Genomic DNA, 18,736 nt, shown 5'->3' with positions numbered 1-18,736 from the left:
ACTAGAGAGACTCAGCCCCTTACAATCTCAAAGGAGACTATAGTTCTTCCTCCAAAGCCCCCTCAGATGACACTTCCACAACAGGTTCACATTCAGCATTTAAACCCAAGTGAAGTCACAGTTCAACCTTTGGATCTGGGACTTACCATAACTACACAATCTACTCCTGAGAAAGAACTTTCTCAAATTGTACCAGAGACCACAATTGTGCCAGCCCAGGTTACAGAACCACCTAAAGAGGTTGTAGCTCCAGCCCCATTATATCAGGAGGTGACAGTTCCAACACCAGGTCAGGCTCAAGCTGAGTATACAACAGCACATGTTGTCTCATTTCATCCTTTGGAATTGGGACTCGCCACAACTTCAGAAACTACCAAAGAGCCTCAACCTCTTATAATCCCACAGGAGACTATAGTTCTTCCTCCAAAGCCCCCTCAGATTCAACCTTTGGATATGGAACTTACCATAACTCATCAACCAACTCCTGAGGAACTTTCTCAAACTACACCAGAGAGTACAACCCATCTTACAGAACCACTTACAGAAGTTTTAGCTCCAGTCCCATTATATCAAGAGGTGGCAGTTCCAACACCAGGTCAGGATCAAACTGATACAACAACACATGTTGTCTCATTTCATCCTTTGGACTTGGGACCTGCCACAACTTCAGAACCTACCAGAGAGCCTCAACCTCCTACAACCCTACAGGAAATTGAATTTTCTCCTCCACAGTACCATCAGTTGACACTTCCAGAACAAGTTCATATTCAACACCCAAATCTAACAGAAGTTACGGTTCAACCTTTGGATCTGGAACTTACAATAACTGCAAGTTCCCATCTGGATGTTGAAACTTCTCCGAGCACACAGGACATCATTCCCGAGCCTGAACAGCCACATGAAGTGGTTGCAGCTCAGGCTCCAGTGTTTTATGAAATACCACCAATTCAGGATCAAACTCAGCATCCACTTGTTTCTGAAGTCACAATTCAACAAATAGAATTAGAGCATAACCTAATTACAATATCCAAAATAGAGACTGAACTTCTTGCAGTCCCATATAATATTACAGCTCTTCCTCCAAAACACCAAGAAGTGACCCTTCAACCTGATGACCAGGTTCATGCTCAGCATGTAAACCCAACTCAAGTCACAATTCACCCCTCACATCCAGAGTTTTCTATAACTCCACGACCTGCTACCATGGTTAAGCGTTCAGCACCAGTTCAGCCTACAGAGTCACTTAAGACAACTGTAACTCAATCTTCAGCACATTTTGAAGCAACAGTTCTAGAAACAGTTCATGATCAATCTCAGCATCCAAACTTAGAGACCTTACATTCTGAAATCTCAGTAATTACTCAACCAGAATCTTCACATTTCACCATCCCAGCAACTACTCATCCAGAAACTACACATTCCATAGTCCTAACAACTACTCATCTAGAGACTACACAGTCTGCAGTACCAAAAGCTACATCCCCTCCTCCAACACAACATGAGGGGACACTTCCACCTCCAAGCCAGGTTCAGACTCTACAGTCAAATCCAACTGAAGTCACTACTCAGTCTTCTCAAACAGAATTTTCCACAGCTCTACAATCTGTTACAGCAGTAAGCCCTTCTCCACCTATGAGTCAGATCACAGCTCAGTCTACAGTTCTAACATCAGTTCAAGATCAAGGTCAGCATCCAACTACAGCTCCTCCTTCAACATATCCTATCATGACATTTCCATCTACAGAACAGGTTCAGACTGAGCAAATCCCAAGTGAAGCCACACTTCAACCCATGGATATGGAATTTCCCATAACTCCATATGCTGCAACTTTTAGCACAGAAAGAGAGTTACTTGTTCAAATGAAACCAAATTCATCCATGACCACCAACATCTGTGACTTCTGCTTGTGTGAAAATGAGACACTACTGTGTAGTCATCTCAGCCCAAAGCGGAAACTCCACCAGGTGCCTGTGCCAAGGCCCGAAATCCACAAACACCCCATAACTGTTTTGTAAGAATAACCTTTACTTATTTCTATTTTACGTTCTACTTGACATGGCAGCCTTTTCCTCAAAGCCCTGCTGGACCTTCCTTGTCACCCCAACCAACACTGGCTGACTTTCTACTTTGACCTTTGCTTGTGGATTCTTCCTTATCCTCCTTCTTTCTGCAGTGCCCCATCTCCAATTAGCCCCATTAGATCATGGCTCAACTTTGGCTTTTCCATTTTCACTCCAGCTTCTCTATAACTCAACTCACTAGTGGAAATGCACCAAAGGGGTCAGAGAAGATTCCAGAGCTGGACTCCTGGGGTTGGACCCCAGGCCTTTCATGTTGTAGTTCTGCAACCCTAGGAAGAGGGCTTAGCTGTGATGAAACTCCCTCATCTGTAAAACGGGGAGTGTAACAGCTACTATTTCATAGGATTGCTGCGAGGTTCAGCTGACTGCATGGAAATCTTATCTAGTTCTTAGCATACATGAATGTTAGCTATTAAGACTACACAATCTCTCAGAGCTCAACTTTGTTCTAGGACCGAGAGCCTTTTGTGCACATTGGGGTTAAAAACTGTGAGAACCCCATATGTATGGTGTTGTCTCTAGAACATGAAAATGATACATCGGGGGAAGGGAGCATTAAACTTTTACCTGTGTCTCAAAGGATGTCTATTGTTGACTAGAGGAAAATAAAAGAGTAAAGCCTAGGCAAAGGCATGGCTGTAAGAATAATGGGGATTTAGAATAGGCAGATTAAAAACAAGTAAAGATACTGTGTAAGATCTGAACTATCAGCTATAGGATTTAGATAGCGACATGGAGAGATGTGGAAACCCATTAGACGTTTCCAGGAAAGAGAGAAAAATTAGTAAGACAGGAGAAATTTTTTATAATAAGCTCTCCACCGTGATGGCCCATGAGAAAGAGAAGACAGGTTCTAGTGACTGGTTAAATTTAGAGTTGGGCTGTAGAGTACACAGCAAAGAGGAAAGTGAAATGTGCACCCACAGATTTGAAATTCATGTTTCTAGGAAATGTCTCACTGCTTGTACCAGTGGCCCTTGGAAACTGACAGATGTGGGAATTAGAAGATTGGTGGTTTCCTTCATTCTGCATTGAACACCTCCTCGAGGGTGTGACGATTTGACTGCTTCTGCTTATTCTTTTCCTATTTACTCAAGCATATGAACTGTTTCTTCACAGGAATTTCCAAGGAAATTCTATTTCTTACATTGAAAAGCATGTGTGGAAAGCATACCGTTGGACTGAAACACTGTGAGTATATTTTTTACAAATATAAACACAAAATAAGCAACAATGACAAAAGCACTGTGCCTTTTTATAGGTCCCTCTTGGTCCAGATATTGTGGTAAATGCCTCTGAAAACAGGTATTTTCTCTTCACAGCCCAAATCAACCTGTACTGACTAAATTTCCCTGGTAAATTTTGTGGGCACTGGGGTGTATGTAGCTCGGGGGAGAATAGTTGCCTAGCACGCGTGAGGCCATAGGTTTAAACACCATCAATTCAGCCAAAACTCATTTTACATTTTCTTCTGCATGTATTTTTGTGAGCACACAAACCCAGGGCATGCATGTGGAAGTCAGAGGACGGCGTGTAGAACTTGGTCTTCTCCTTCCACCATGTGGGTCCAGGAGATTGAACCAGGTTTTTATATTGGCAGAAGGTCCCCTTTCCCTTGGGGTCATTTTGCTGCCCAGGTTTTAAAATTAAATTTTACTGACTTCCTCTGAAAAAAACTACAGTTTAAACTTGTCTCCCTTATAGATGTTGTCTATGATAACATTTGTTTGGTTGTTTTTGTTTTTGAGACAGAGTCTCTGTGTGTAACCTTGGCTGGCCTGAAATTCACTAAGTAGACTAGGCTGGCCTCAAACTCAAAGAGATCCTCCTGCCTCTCCTTCTTAAGTGCGAGATGTACACCACCACCACACCTAGCCTACAATTACATTCTTAATATAATTAATATATAAATTATAGTAGTTAAATAACATTAATTATATAATAAATTATATAAAAATATAATAAATATATCAATTAAATATCAGGTATAGAGAAACCTGTGCTCTAATTTTTCACCTCTGAGGTAATGTATTAGTTTTGTTTTGCTGTGATGAAGACCATGAACCAAAGCACCTGGGAGAGGAAAGAGTTTATTTCATCTTAAACATTATTAGTAATTAGAAGGCCTGGAGAGATGGCTCAGTAGTTAAGAGCACCTGACTGCTCTTCCAGAGGTCCTTAGTTCAATTCCCAGCAACCACATGGTGGCTCACAACCATCTGTAATGGAATCAGATTCCTTCTGATGTGCTTGAAGACAGAGCACTCATAAACATAAAATACATGGATAAACAAATCTTTAAAAAAATTAGTAATTAATAAAGGAAATGCCCCACTCCCACAGTGCAGACATTTTCTCAATTGAAATCCCTCTTGGCAGATGACCCTAGTCAGTGTCAAACTGAAAAAAAGCTGATGAAGACAGGCGGCCATTACTGTGAATTTGGTCTATATCTTTCCAGACATACTCAGAAAAACAGATTTGTTATCTATTTACCATTTTTACATAAATAATAACATCCTTTAACTTGATGTTTCCACTTCATGATATGTAAAGTTTCAACACAGTTGTTCTATTTATTTCATGAATAGTATTTCATAGTATGTACATACCAGTAAGAATTTAATATCACTCTACTGATGTTTGGAGAATATTGTTTTCTGTTATATGTATGGCTGTAATAAACATCCTATATACTTCTTTCTGAACATGAACAAGTTTCTGTAAACTAGATACCTAGCAATAGACTCTCTAGGGAGGAGACCATTGTATAGATGAAATTTTAATTGCCCTGAAAATAAACGGTACCAATTTACACTCTCAGCAATAGCGTATGACAGCATGTATTTCTCCATTCCATTTCACCACTGGATGTTGTCCATCTGTTTGATGATTTTTGATCCAGATAACCTTTTATCTTCCAGAATTCTCAGTGAAAATCTCCTGACTGAATTACATAAGGATACATTTGAAGGCCTGCTGTCCCTCCAGGTTTTGTAAGTTAGTTAAGCATATCTATTTGTAAGTTATGGGTTATCTATGGATGAACAAGGGATTTGAACTAGATAGATACTAACATCTCTTCAAGCAATAAAACTGTGCAATTATTGACTGGGTTTGACAGTGTTTGCTTAGAATCCCAGGACTGAGGAGGTAGAAGATAGGAGGATTGCTCAAAGTTGGAGATCTTCATGGTCTGCAGAGTGGGTTCCTCAGCACTTCCAGGGCTGCTTGGCAAGACCCTGGCTCTAAAGGCAAAACCATAATAAAACAGAATCTGCAGTTATGCCAGTCAGGGGTTGAGGGGGGAGGGCTCAGCCCATCTCTAACATGAAAATGCCTTCTATCCATTTTAAATCTCTTAAATCATATAGACGAGCTTCAGATAGAAGAACTCCGTTTGCAGGGGGAAATGTTAGTAAGGTCTGAGCAATTACTGGACCTCAGATGACCCTTGCTTTCTAAGGCATATGCCTGTATTTGGATCTAGTCTGTCATACCTCGATCAGGTCTGGCCCATGTTCTCATTTACTGTAGGAGTGGTTTGACACCTTTAGAGGACTTGTGCCAGTGCCTTCTTTGTTGATGTGACAGGGTGACTGATGAGGACAGCTGGGAGGAGGCAGGATTCAGTCTGGCCTTCAGTTCAGAGGTTTTTGGTTTATGGTAGCTGGCTCCATTGTTTCTGAGCCTGTGGTGAGGCAAAGCATGACGATGGAAGGCTGTGGTAGTACAAAGCTTCAGAAAGAGTGAAAGAAGAAATTCCCAGTAATAAGACATGCCCCAATTCACCTGTTTCCTCCAGTTAGGCCCCGCCTCCTCATAGCACATTCAGATAGGGACTCATCAGTGAGTTAATCCATACATGACCTAGTGCCTACCAACCAACAGACCTCCAGCTGAAAACTAAACCTTCAATATATGTTCCTTTTCTTATTTTTTGGTGGGGGAGGGGTGACTTGGTATCCAAACAACTAACAGGGCTAAAAAAGAAAAATGAGAACCAATAAAGAATGTGCAACAGGGCTGGAGAAATGGCTCAGAGGTTAAGAGCACCGACTGCTCTTCCAGAGGTCCTGAGTTCAATTCCCAGGAACCACATGGTGGCTCACAACCATCTGTAATGAGATCTGGCTCCCTCTTCTGTATACATGATAAATAAATAAATCTTTAAAAAAAAAAAAAAAAAAGAATGTGCAACAGAGGCTATGTTTGGCCTGCAAAGTCTAAAATATTTGCTGATCTAACCTTTACAAAAAAGATGGCATAGAAGGAATTAATACTAACTCCAAGCTGTTGCATCTAAGAGAAGAAAAGAGCCATCTGCATTAATTTGAAGGTAATTAGACCAGAGTGTTCTGGGGTTTGGTTTTGTTTGTTGGTTATTTCTTGTTAATTGGTTGGTGGGGTTTTTGGGGTGCTTTTGGTGTTTTTTGTTTTTTGTTTTAAGAATAGGGTTTCTCCATGTAGCCTTGGCTGTCCTGGAACTCACTCTGTAGACCAGGCTGGCCTTGAACTCACAGAGATCCACTTGTCTCTGCTGGGATTAAAGGCATGGGGCACTACCTCCAGGCAACCGAGAGTGTTTTAAAATTTTGTGTGTTTTGTTTTTGTTTTTTCCTTTTTGAAGCATGGCTTAATATAAGCCCAGACTGGCCTTGAATTCTCTAAAAAGCAAAGGCTGGCCTTGAGCACCTGATTCTTTTGACTCTCCCTCCCAAATGCTAGGATTATCGGCATCTACCACCACACAGTTTATGCAGTCTTGGGAACCAAACCCAAGGCTTCCTGTATGTTGGGAAACCACTCTACCAACTGTGCTATATCCCTTTTGTTTTTTCTGAGCCTGGGTTTTACTATGTGGCCTAGGCTGACTTTGAATTTATCCCCAATCTCCCTGCCTTAGTCTTCCAACCCAAATGCTGGAATTGCAGGATTGTGCCTACATACCCAATGTGTTCTTTAAATTAATCTGAGTTAAATTTAACATTGCAGATTTAAGTAATTAGCTAAACATACAAATTACATAGGTGATATCATCAACATGATAAACCTGTTAGGAGAACATACTACTATTAAGGCTTCCAATGTAAGAATTTTTATGCCCATGTCAGAAATAGATGCTTGAAATGATGCTTTAGAGGTATTCCTAATTAGTTCCAAGCCAACCAGGACTACACAACGAAACCCAGACTAAAAAAAATAAAGGTATATCTAGAAAAGTTTGTTGTAAGTGACTATACCAGAAATTCTCCTACCGTTCACTAACTAAACGATAAAAATTTCAACAATCTTGTTGCCAAGGAGGGAGTACTTGCCACAATAATTCTGCTTATTTAGAGATAAGAATGTAATATATAACTGGCAGGGGATCTCATGATCACGATCACGAAGGTAGCTTTTCTGGCGCAAGGCTTATCCACTGCATTATGGATGTGCTGACCCTTGCAATTTCCCCCAATTTGGGAAACTTGAATGCATAGTTTGTGGTAGCAGGAGACAGCATCCATGATCTCCCCTAAAAATCTAAAGAATATATCATGTTGTTTATTGTGAAAACTTGGCTTCTGTCCTTTACCCATGGGTGTATGCCCTTAATTCTTACTGAGCCAAAAAGTGACACTTTTAAGCAAATAGATTATATTCTCTATTGTAAACAGCTCCTGGGAAGTGCATAATTAGAGTTTCCCACGATGTTAAAAATCTTCCTTCTAGGCCCTAAAAGATACCACTTTTGTTTTGTTTGAGACAAGGTCTCACCATTTAGCCTTGGCTGGCCTGGAACTCACTTTGTAGATCAGACTGGCCTGAACTCACAAAGATCCACCTGCCTATGCCTCCCGAGTCCTGGGATTACAGGCGTGCACCATCACCGCCCGGCACGTGTCTGAACTCTTAAGCCTTATAAATATATTTGGAGAAAAACAATGAAAGATCTCCTAATGGAGTAGTCCTTTTATTGTTTATATTATGAAATGCTTTGTAAGCAATTGTTTTCTGTTAGCATATATATTCCAATTAATTTTAAAAATGCCTCTCAACTTAAAAAATTAGCTTAAACAGAGCATGTCAAACACTGCCTATAACTAGAGGCACAGCAATGAGGAGGACATGAATCCTTCCCTCTCAGATTGAGGAACAAACACACAAATTCAAACCATAATGCTGTAAAGATAAACAACAAGAATCAGCCATGAAGCCATAAATTGAATTCTTTCCAAAATAGTCATGTACACACTCCCTCTGCAGTTCTTTGTTTTATAAGTTTAGTTTGCTTAAATATTTGTGTCAATCTAAAACTTGGTTGGCAATGGAAATGAATAAGCTCTCCATGCTTTCAAGGAGCTTGTGATTGGCAAAATTAGATGCAAAAGTAACCGTTAAAACATAATAAATATAGACATGGAGGTATAAATTGTCATGCCTCCAATAATAGAAATAGTGTTCGGCATATTCTGTTTTAGCTAATTTTTGTTTGTTATTTTGTTTTTCTAGACAAGATTTCTCTGTGTAGGCCTGGTTGTCCTGGAACTCACTCTGTTGACCAGGCTGGCCTCACACTCACAGAGATCCATCTGCCTCTGCCTTCCGAGTGCTGGGATTAAAGGTGTGTGCCACCACTGTCCCTCCAGTTTAAAACATTTTTTTAATTGCAAGACATTCTAAAAATTAACTTGAATATATATGACACACAAAAGAAGACTTGAGTTTCTTGAATGTGCCTTGAAACAACTAGTGTAGTTTTTTTTTTTCCTTTAGTGTTTTGAAATAGTCTCACTCTGTAGCCCTGGCTGTCCTAGGACTGACAATGTAGTTCAGGCTGCCCTTGAACTCAGAAATCATCCTGCCTCTGCCTCCAGAGTGCTGGGATTGAAGGCACACACCACCATGTCTGGCAACCAAAGAGCAATTGAACATTGGGTGTCATTGGGAATCATCAGGCCTCTTTTTAAAAACTTCCATTATTACATTTTTGGTGTGTGTGTGTGTGTGTGTGTGTGTGTGTGTGTGTGTGTGTGTGTTCATGCCAGAGACAAGCATGGAGATCAGATGACAACTTGCAGAGTTTGGTTTTGTCCTTCCTCCGTGGGGGTCTGAGGAGGTCAAGCTCAGGTCATTAATCTTGGCCATAGGTATCTGTACACATTAAGACATCTCACCAGCCCCAGACAGGTCTCTTGGGGGAGAATATGATAGGCACTAAAATCAAGAGTGAAGACACAAGTAAAAACATGAGTTAGAGGAATGCCCATGAGCACCTGTACAGCCAGACCTTCTGGGGATTTGAGTGCCAAGCCAAGGTGTCATGATGAGGACCATTGGACAGTAGCAATGCTCTCAGACAGACAGATAGACAGACAGGAGCTTTGAAACATCACCTGAAGGGCTGGCATCACTTCTCAATGCACAGTTACTGAATCAGCAAGTCTGAAGGACAGCTGAGAACCTGCATCTTCAGAGGTCCCAGGCACCAGGTAGATGCCAGTAGTTCCAGGACTCAGGAGGCTGAGGTGGGAAATCTGGGGATTTGAGGTCAGCCTAGCCTACATGGGAAGACCCTGTTTCAAACATAAAAAGCCATATAATCTCTCAAAATGACTAACTCAAAAACTCTATCAAGATCCATAGTTTTATTTTATATATATATATGAATATCATAAAGGGTGAGACTCTTATGAGATGGCTAGACAAAGTAAGTGACTCTAAACTATTCAAATCCAAAGGTTTAGAGTTTAGACAAGAACAATGTATTTTCTATTACCAACTCTAAATTCTACTAGTCATACTAACTAGATATATAATGGCTAAGCAAAGCAATATTTCTCTTTTATGTTTCCTAGGGATGTATCTTGCAATAAAATACGTTATATTGAAAGAAGGACATTTGAATCATTACCTTTTGTGAAGTATATGTAAGTTACAAATATAACACCTTCATATTTGAATTTTAATCTCCCTTTGTGACTTTTTGATATCTGACTTACAGCTTCATTAGTAGGAAATAAGCTAGACTCAAAAAAGACAAATAGTGCATTTTGTGTGTGTGTGGTTTTGGTGATGGGACAAACCTAGGGTCTTGTTACCTGCTAAGCAAGTGTTGTGCCAATGAGCCACATTCCTAGATTTCATGTGTGTGTGTGAAGGGTGAGAAGGGGTCTAGAAGAATGAGGAACTAAGAGGACAATGGGATAAAGAAGGGTGAAACATCAAGTTTTCTCAAATATGGGCAATCTAGTGCCCACGTGTGTGTGTGTGTGTGTGTGTGTGTGTGTGTGTGTGTGTGTGTGTGAAACAAGACAGGAAAATAAGACTGTAGACTGTATAGGGAGGGAGGAAAACAGCAGAGTGGGGTGGAGAATAGTAGACCAGATAAGAGCAAAGTACAATGAGATAGAGATACGCATATGAAATTGTCAGGATGAAATCCATTATTTAGTACAATAACGAAAATGTTACTGCAAGTAAAAAGTCATAAAAAGTCTATGCCAAATCCTCTTAGTCTGTAATAAAGATGAATATGAGAATTCTGCTGAGTCAGAGTGCATAGCGACAGCACCAGTTCTCACTCAGTGCACAGGTGCAGCCTTGGCATTTGGGGAAAAGCTGATGCCATCGAATGGGTGGACACCAGAGTTGTTCCTCGATAGCCCCCAGTATATAGGACAAACCTACACAACAGAGTCATCCAACCCAAAATGTCAGAGGTGCTAAAAACCCTATCTTAGAAGGAAAGATGATTGAAAAAAATTTGAGCCATTTACTGTGGCTAATGTATTATATATGTAAATATATAAATTATAAGCTGGTATCATCCTCGGGTTTCTTTTTTTAGAGATTTTTTTATGTGCATATATGTCTGTGTGAGGGTGCCAGATCCCCTGAAATGGGAGTTACAGACAGTTATGAGCCACCATTTGGGTGCTGGATATCAAACCAGAGTCCTCTGGAAGAGCAGCCAATGCTCTTAACCACTGAGCCATCTCTCTAGCCCCATCCTCAGATTTCTTTAGCAAATGGAGAAAGAATTGAATTTATGTTTAATTATATATAAATTAGAATCACCACAATGTTCTAAAGTATCTTTTCATTGGTTTATGTCCCTTTTTTTTTCATTATTTTAGGAACCTTGGGTGCAATTTACTCACTGAATTGAGCTTTGGAACATTTCAAGCATGGCATGGAATGCAGTTTTTACAGAAGTTGTAAGTGAAGTAAAAGTTAAGCACATGTAAATACTTATTTGTGTGTTAAAACCCCAATGGAGTATTGATTCGCCGAGTGTAAACCCTGTGTGAACTGTGGATAGTTTGTCTTAAGGTCCATTCATTCTTTCCCAATGAGGAAACTAAGGCCCAGGAGACCAGGAGAGCTGTGTAAATGACAGGACATGATCTGCTTTCCTAGTCCCAACCTTCAGCACAGACATTACAAGTAACACCACTCAAGTAACACTCACTAGGTATCATCATGGGGCCCTAATGCTGGGGCTCTGATGTGTGATGCTTTTGGAAACCCACTTGTGATTTCCTCTCCCATGCACAGTTCCCAAAGAACAAAGATTAACACCAAGTCTTCCAGGGAGCAAAAGGTGTAGGTGCTTCCTCAGAAATGTAAAGCTGAGAATTCACCCTGTGAACTTTCTCCCTATCACTCAGAACATTATTTTTCAGGAAGTATATGCCTCTGAAGTCATGGATTCTCTGTGGATAAGAGGCACCTTTGCATCATGGGATAAGATGCCATCTGCATTAAACTATATAGTTAAAAATATTCATAAGATCTGTTGTTCTAGCCTGGTTCTATATAATACTTTTCTTTCTCGAGAAGAAAGTGAATTTTATTAGTTTTTAGCTAGTGTTTGTCAGGCATTATGGCATATGCTTAAATACCAGCAGTTGCACTCAGGAGACAGAGGCAGGAGGATCATAAATTGGAAGCAGTCTTGGACTAATAGTAGACTCTTGTGTCAAAACAAAACAAAACAAAACAAAAACCCCACTTTGTGTGACATTCAGTGACCAGGAAGGCATTATAAACTCAAGTTGGTTCCCATTGGAGGAAGGGTTGGGATGTGCTGGAGCTGGATGAACTGTTCTGTAGATGCTTTGTAGCAGTCCCCTCTCTCCAGCACAACTTGCTGACTCATAACTTGGGGAAAGGCACCACAGGTCTGCTTTTCAGGCAGAGGAGCATGGATGGTGGGTTAGGAAAGACTCATGCAGGAGACACTGGCTTGTTATCTCTAGTGTGTGTCCATCTTTGCAGAAAGGGAGCTTGCTTCCCGGTGATGAGAAAAGCAGAGCTAACTGGTATTGGACATTGATATTCACATCATGTGATCTGAATGGAATGGTACCTCTCAGAATTCAGTTACTATCACAGATTGGCCCAGTGAGGTAGGCACAGTGTATGCTTGTAGGCCCTCAGATGCTGAGGCAGGAGGATGTCTTGAGCCCAGGAGTTCAAGGCTGACCTAGGCAGGATAGTTAAGAACTCATTAAAAAAGAAGAAGCTTGACAACAATGGATACAACCACCAAGTGTGCACTGGGACTCCTTTGTTAGGATCCAACACCCAACTCTGTGTGATAGATAGGGCAGTTTTCTTCAGGAAATATTTCCCACAGTAGGACAGATGCTTCTTGTATCTTTCCGAAGGCAAGTTACCAAGGGAGAGAACAGGAATGCTGTGACATATAGTGCACAATTCCTGTAGTGTTTGTAAGTTGAAATTCTGCCCTCCCTGCATTACAGAAGTCCCAACCAAGGTGCGTTTGTCTAGAGCTGAATGGAGCCTATGCCCAAAGGCTTCTCATTGCACAGACCCTGCCAAAGTCCTGGTTGGGGCTATTGCAGCCTCTATACTAATAAACTATGCATGTTATTATTAGAGAGCCTTTCCTGTTAGATAATGGTCAGGCCTCTCAAGATCCATATTTGCCCCTAGTTCCAGGTACCTACTTGGATACAGCCTCCATGTTACTGACAAAACATGTTAGCAGTACCCTCAGGGTCAAATGCTCTTAAATCTGAAATCCAGGTCAAAGACACAGCAAAAGCTCATTAGTTAAGTACCATTGTTTTATTGACAATAGGAATCATGTCTCTTTAATATGAAAAATGTTACAAGAAACCAATAGTGGCTGGCAATCGACATGGTAAGTGCACCCCTCCCAACTTTAAAGTGCTTCTCCTTCCTTTACCTGCACAGGTCCTGACCAGTGACTTGTTCTCAAATTCTTCTAGTGACTTCATTGCTATTGATAATAAGCTCCCTAAAGGATTTCACTGGACAAAAGAGCTACACACTATTCAGACTGAGCACATTCACATGATAGTTTGTTTATGGTCCATCAATACTGTGCTAAGAGCATAACCCTGAAAGGAAAATTCAGGTTTTATCCCGACTGAAGTATCTACCCACAATTAAGAATATCCATAGGGTAAATGACCATAAATTGACTCATGGAGTCAGAAATACCCCAGTACTTCCAACTAGCTCCCTAGCATTTGTTTCCTATAGGAAACTATTCATGTCCAAAGTTTGCTACTGGGCCCAGAGAGCTGGCTTAGTGATTAAAAGAACTTGGTGCCTGAGTTTGATTCTCACATGGTGGCTCATAAATGTCTGTAAACTCCAATTCCAGGGGACCCAATGCACTCTTCTAGCTTCTGCATGTGGTGCACATACATACATGCAAGCATAATATTCATACATAGAATAATAAATCTAAAAAAATTGAATGTGTTTAAAAAAAAAAGTTGCTCCCTTGAAGACATGCTCCTTCCTCCCTCTGGTTTTCACAGTATCCTGGCAACTGCTTCTCACATTGAGAGCCACAAACATTAAAGATGACAGGAGCAACTCAGGTCTGTCCTTTAGGATAATCAAGGCAGGATGTTTAATTTGTAACCATCCAGCATTTTTGAAAGGGTCACATCCAACATTGTGACACCTTTTTCTCTCTGTTGCATCCTATTCTTCCCACTGGTGTGGGAAGGCACCTTCTCTTGCAATCCTCTGCCTGTAACAATTCTTTGATACCTACATTTATGAGATGTTTATTATGTCCCAGGAACTATATGAAATACTGAAACAAATGAAATGCCATGAGGTTCCTAAAAAAGTATTGGGCATGTAGTACATATTCAAATATGTCACTTTCTTTACTTTTCCCAAAACTCTTGCAGTGAAACCATTATTATCCACATTTTGCAATTGATGAAGTTGAAACTAAGATGTTGGCTAACTTGTCTATGCTCACATCATTAACAAGTGGCAGAACCACCAAGAGACTGTCTTCTGGACAGCTTCACTCAGCTTCTTGTGCATTGTATCTTATCATGAAGTTGACTTCTAACAGGACCTGTGGTGGCTTGAAAGAAAATGGCCCCCAAAGGGAGGTGTGGCTTTGTTGGAGTAGGTGTGTTCTTGTTGGAGGAAGTGTGTCACTGTGGAGATGGGCTTTGAAGTCTCATATATGCTCAAGCCACGCCTAGTGAGTTAGTTCACTTCCTGTTGCCTGCATATCAAGATACAGAACTCTCTGCTCCTTCTCCAGCACCATGTCTGCCTGTATGCTACCATGTTTCCTACCATGATGATAATGTACTAAGCCTCTGAAACTGTAAGCCACCCCATTTAAATGCTTTCCTTTATAAGAGTTATTGTGGTCATGGTGTCTCTTAACAACAGTAGAAACCCTAACTAAGACCAGACCTATGGAGCAGAAAGCTGCATTTCCCTCTAAGAAATTCATACTTGTAGGCACACTAGTATCTGGCATCCCCAGGGTTCATGCCACTGGTCCATTGTACATACAAAGTCATTAGTGCTGAGGCACCTGCTCTGGCCATGCCCCTTCTGACCTTTGAGTCTTGGACTGTTTGATGAGGAAAATGCTACTTAAAAAACTCAGGTTTTGGGCTATCTTACTCAATTGTTTCACTAGAAAGTCACAGAGCCATAGTTTGAACCCAGATCCTGCTGGCTCAAGCCACCTTTGCCTGTTCTTCATGGGAGTCTTCCGTATGGCAAGTGTAAGCACAGTGACTCTCAGCACAATGGTTAAGATACCAGCTCATCATTTTTTTTTTTTTTATTTATTGCAATCTACTGGTATAACACAGAATTCTACACTGAGGAGCTTCACACAAGGAGGCATGCTATCAGGCTTATAGGCCTTGTAGATAAATGAAAGAAAGGATTTCTTCTTTCCTCACATAATTCATGCTCGTTGAAGCAGGGTCTGGGTCCCTCTACTACTTTCTCTACCATCTTCTAAGGAACCCATTTCCCTGCCTGCCTTTGAGACTCTACTGTGGGTGCTTTTGGAGACAGCCTTAGTTTCTCCCTTCTACCTGTGCAGAACTGTAAGATCAGCCAGGGGTGAACTTCCTCAGGGGTTCTTGGGTGGTTTTCTACCTATGCTTAAGATACACACACATTTGCATGACTTACTTTCCAAATTCCTAGGCAGACCGCTTGTGGTCTTCTGTTTCCAAAACTCATACATGAGCATCTCAAAGTTCCTGTGGACATTGTATTCCTCTGTTTTCTTGTCAGTCTTATTGCATAGGCTCCTTGTTGTCCCAACTGTCCTAATGTAACTGCCTCAGTTAGGATATTTGCTTGCAATCATTTTCTGAAAACATCTTCTGGGGGAGTTTCAAGAATTAGAGACTGTCCAGTCAGGTCAAATACAGACAAGTCTAGTCTCACTAGGGGCCACCAGTTCCCTAGAGTTGAGGCTTTGTGGGAGCTACAGCTCCATTCTGCTCCCTCTAGTAGTGGGGCTATGGGCTGTTTTTTAAGGGTACCACAGAGCTTCAGTGAGGAATGACGTAGGTCAAGTTAAAATAACACAAATTTTAGCGTTCTTACAGAAATTGAGTTGGTTTTCTTGATTAATGATTCTGGAGTGTGGAAAGCCTTTAGTTAAATTTTCATGGTTTTATGGTAGGATGAACTCTGATGTCCTTACTCAACTATTTTCATTGGCATCAACATGTTGTCATAGTTTTGAATCTATAACATCTCAGGGACAAAGAACTAATTAAATGTTAGTCATGGGAAACGATTAGGGAGAAGGAGTAAAAGGAAAGTATAATTCTTCCAGAGGCGTTCACATGAACATGTGAGGTTTAAACAGTTAACTTCTAAGCCAGTCATGGCAGCACTCATGGTGGCAATCCCAGCACGTGGTAGGTAAAGTCAGGAAGACCAGAGTCACAAGGTCATCTTGAGCTGGATAATGAGTCCAATATTTAATACTATTCAGACAGTCTTAAAATTTATATTTCAACTCTTTAACCTTTACTTATTTAGTTTGCATATGCAGTTGTGTAAGTAGAAGACAGCCGGGTTCAGGGACTGAAATATGTTTGTGAAGTTGGCAGTAGTTCCCTACCTGCTAACTGCCATCTGCACCAACTGGCCAGCCCAGAAAATAGTGTTTTTAAAAATTATCTAGAAAGAGAATGATCAAATGCTGGGCAGTGGCACAGCACACCTTTGATCCCAGCACTCGGGAGGCAGAAGCAGACTGATCTCTCTGAGATCAAGGACAGCCTGGTCTACACAGAGAGATCCTGTCTTGAAAACAAACAAACAAACAAACAAACAAAGAACATGGTTAAGATAAATTATATGAGCTAGAGCTGTGTCCGTAGCTCAGTAAGAACACATACATATGCCATCTGTGCATGAAGTCCTAGCTTCAATCACCATCACTCAAAAAAATAATTTAAAGGAAAGGGCGATGTTAGGTATGGAGATGGCTCATCAGGTAAGAATTCTTGCTGCACAAACTGGATGACCTAAGTTTGATTCCTGGAACCCCGTGGAAGTAGAAGACAGCCTGACACATGCACAGGCTTGCTCCATCTGTGCTGATGAAGAACACAAGTGAGAATGTGGGATGGAGGCTTGCTGTGCTGTGAGCCTGCTCTGGCTCTTCTGACAGTCTTCTGCTTCTCTCCAAAGCCAGGGAGACTGTCCTGTTGTTTTTCTTGACTTAGTGAAGTAACTACAAAGTGTTTTATATTTCTAAAAATGGACAATCACCTTGAATTATGGGGGACATTAAAAATAGCCTTCCCTCACCTTCCTTTCTGGGTGGTGGCAGCGTATATCTTTGATCCCAGCACTCGGGAGGCAGAGGCAGATGGAGATCTGAGTTCGAAGCCAGCCTGGTCTACAAAGCGAGTTCCAGGACAGCCAGGACAACACAGAGAAACCCTGTCTTGAAAAACCAAAAAAGTAGATGTAAACAAATAAATAAATAAATAATCCCCAAACAAAAGCCTTTCCTGCAGGGTAAGGGCTTTACTACCATTGTATTTGTTTGTTGTTGGGGGTTTTGTTTTGTTTTGTTTTTTTTAACCTAAAAGCTCTTTGGCAATTTTTTCCTTTGTATTCCCCACCACACACTCTCTCTATTTTTCTATCTGTTTTTTCTCTATATTTTTTTTCTATACACATGGATGGTTTCCAAAGGAAGAATGCTCATGGATTCTAAGGATAGTTTATAGGTATTTTTATATCTTATTTATTTATTTATTTATTTATTTATTTATTTATTTATTTATATTTTATTATAGTATTCCATACTAAAGAAATGAATCCAAACTTTTCAAGTAGTTTCAAAATGTTGAAATATTTGTAATGTAAATTTCATTGCATTTTTCAGAATTCTCAGCCGTAACCCTCTGACAGTTGTTGAAGATCCTTACTTTTATAAGTTGCCAGCATTAAAATATCTGTAAGTATTGTGGCAATCTCACAGTTCCTTAGATGATTTCTGCTCTCCTTTATTTCCATCAGGAGGGTATTTTCCCTTAGTGATGAAAAAAATCACAATTTTAGTTTTAACTAGATTGTTAAAAAAAAAAAATCATTGACAACAGGATGGAAAGCCAGATGAGGTGGTGCCCGCCTTTAGTTCCAACACATGGAAGGCAGAGGCAGGCAGATCTCTGTGAGTTACAGACCGTCCAAGGCTACACTGGGAGATACTGTCTCAAAAAAAAATTGAAATAAAGTAGGAGCCTGACAAGATAGTTCAGCAAATAAAGGGGCTTGCCACCAAGGCTGAGGACCTGAGTTCAAGAACTCAGGTCAAGAACTTTGACCTCCACATCTGCATTGTGGCACATGTATACACACACAGACACACACAGACACACAGACACACAGATACACACAGACACACACACACACACACACGAAAAAAGTCAATGTTTTTTTAAAAAGAAGGAAAAGGGGTTGGAGAGATGGGTCAATGGGTTAAGAGGACTTAATGCTTCTACAGAAGACCTGGGTTCAGTTCTCAGCACATATCAGCTGGCTCACAACCTCCTGGAACTCATTCCAGGGCATCTGTGTTGCCTTCTGGTCTCAACAGGCACCAGAACACACATGCATACACATAAAGAATAAGTAAATATTTTTAAAATGAAAAAGAAGCCCTATGTGGTGGTGTACACCTTTAGTCACAGCAATTGGGAGGCAGAAGCAGGCAGGTTGCTGCAAGTTTAAGGCCAGCCTGGTCTATATAGTGAGTTCCAGGCCAGCCAGGGATACACAAAGAAACTTTGTCTCAAAACTTAAAATACACAGATTCCTGTATTTTTAATATAAGTAGTGTATACAG

At 40.7% G+C, this 18,736-nt stretch overlaps 1 protein-coding gene and 1 non-coding gene across 2 annotated transcripts in view; both read left to right on the top strand.

Annotated features, from left to right (window-relative positions):
* Positions 1 to 18,736, top strand: part of LOC118588770 (leucine-rich repeat-containing protein 37A-like) — a 39,506-nt gene that overhangs the window by 5,442 nt on the left and 15,328 nt on the right. Inside the window, exons 2-7 of the mRNA XM_036195315.1 lie at positions 1,745 to 2,012; positions 3,202 to 3,273; positions 5,007 to 5,078; positions 9,924 to 9,995; positions 11,205 to 11,285; positions 17,774 to 17,845. Of these exons, the coding sequence (XP_036051208.1) occupies positions 1,745 to 2,012; positions 3,202 to 3,273; positions 5,007 to 5,078; positions 9,924 to 9,995; positions 11,205 to 11,285; positions 17,774 to 17,845 (637 nt within the window). The remainder of the gene's footprint in view (positions 1 to 1,744; positions 2,013 to 3,201; positions 3,274 to 5,006; positions 5,079 to 9,923; positions 9,996 to 11,204; positions 11,286 to 17,773; positions 17,846 to 18,736) is intronic.
* LOC118590532 lies at positions 7,436 to 7,603 on the top strand. The gene has a single exon (XR_004945821.1). It is a non-coding gene; the product is annotated as a U1 spliceosomal RNA (small nuclear RNA).

The sequence above is a fragment of the Onychomys torridus genome, chromosome 8 (assembly GCF_903995425.1).
Source record: "Onychomys torridus chromosome 8, mOncTor1.1, whole genome shotgun sequence".
Taxonomy (NCBI): domain Eukaryota; kingdom Metazoa; phylum Chordata; class Mammalia; order Rodentia; family Cricetidae; genus Onychomys; species Onychomys torridus.
The sequence above is the reverse complement of the archived record's forward strand: the minus strand, read 5'-3'. Positions and strand labels throughout refer to the sequence as shown.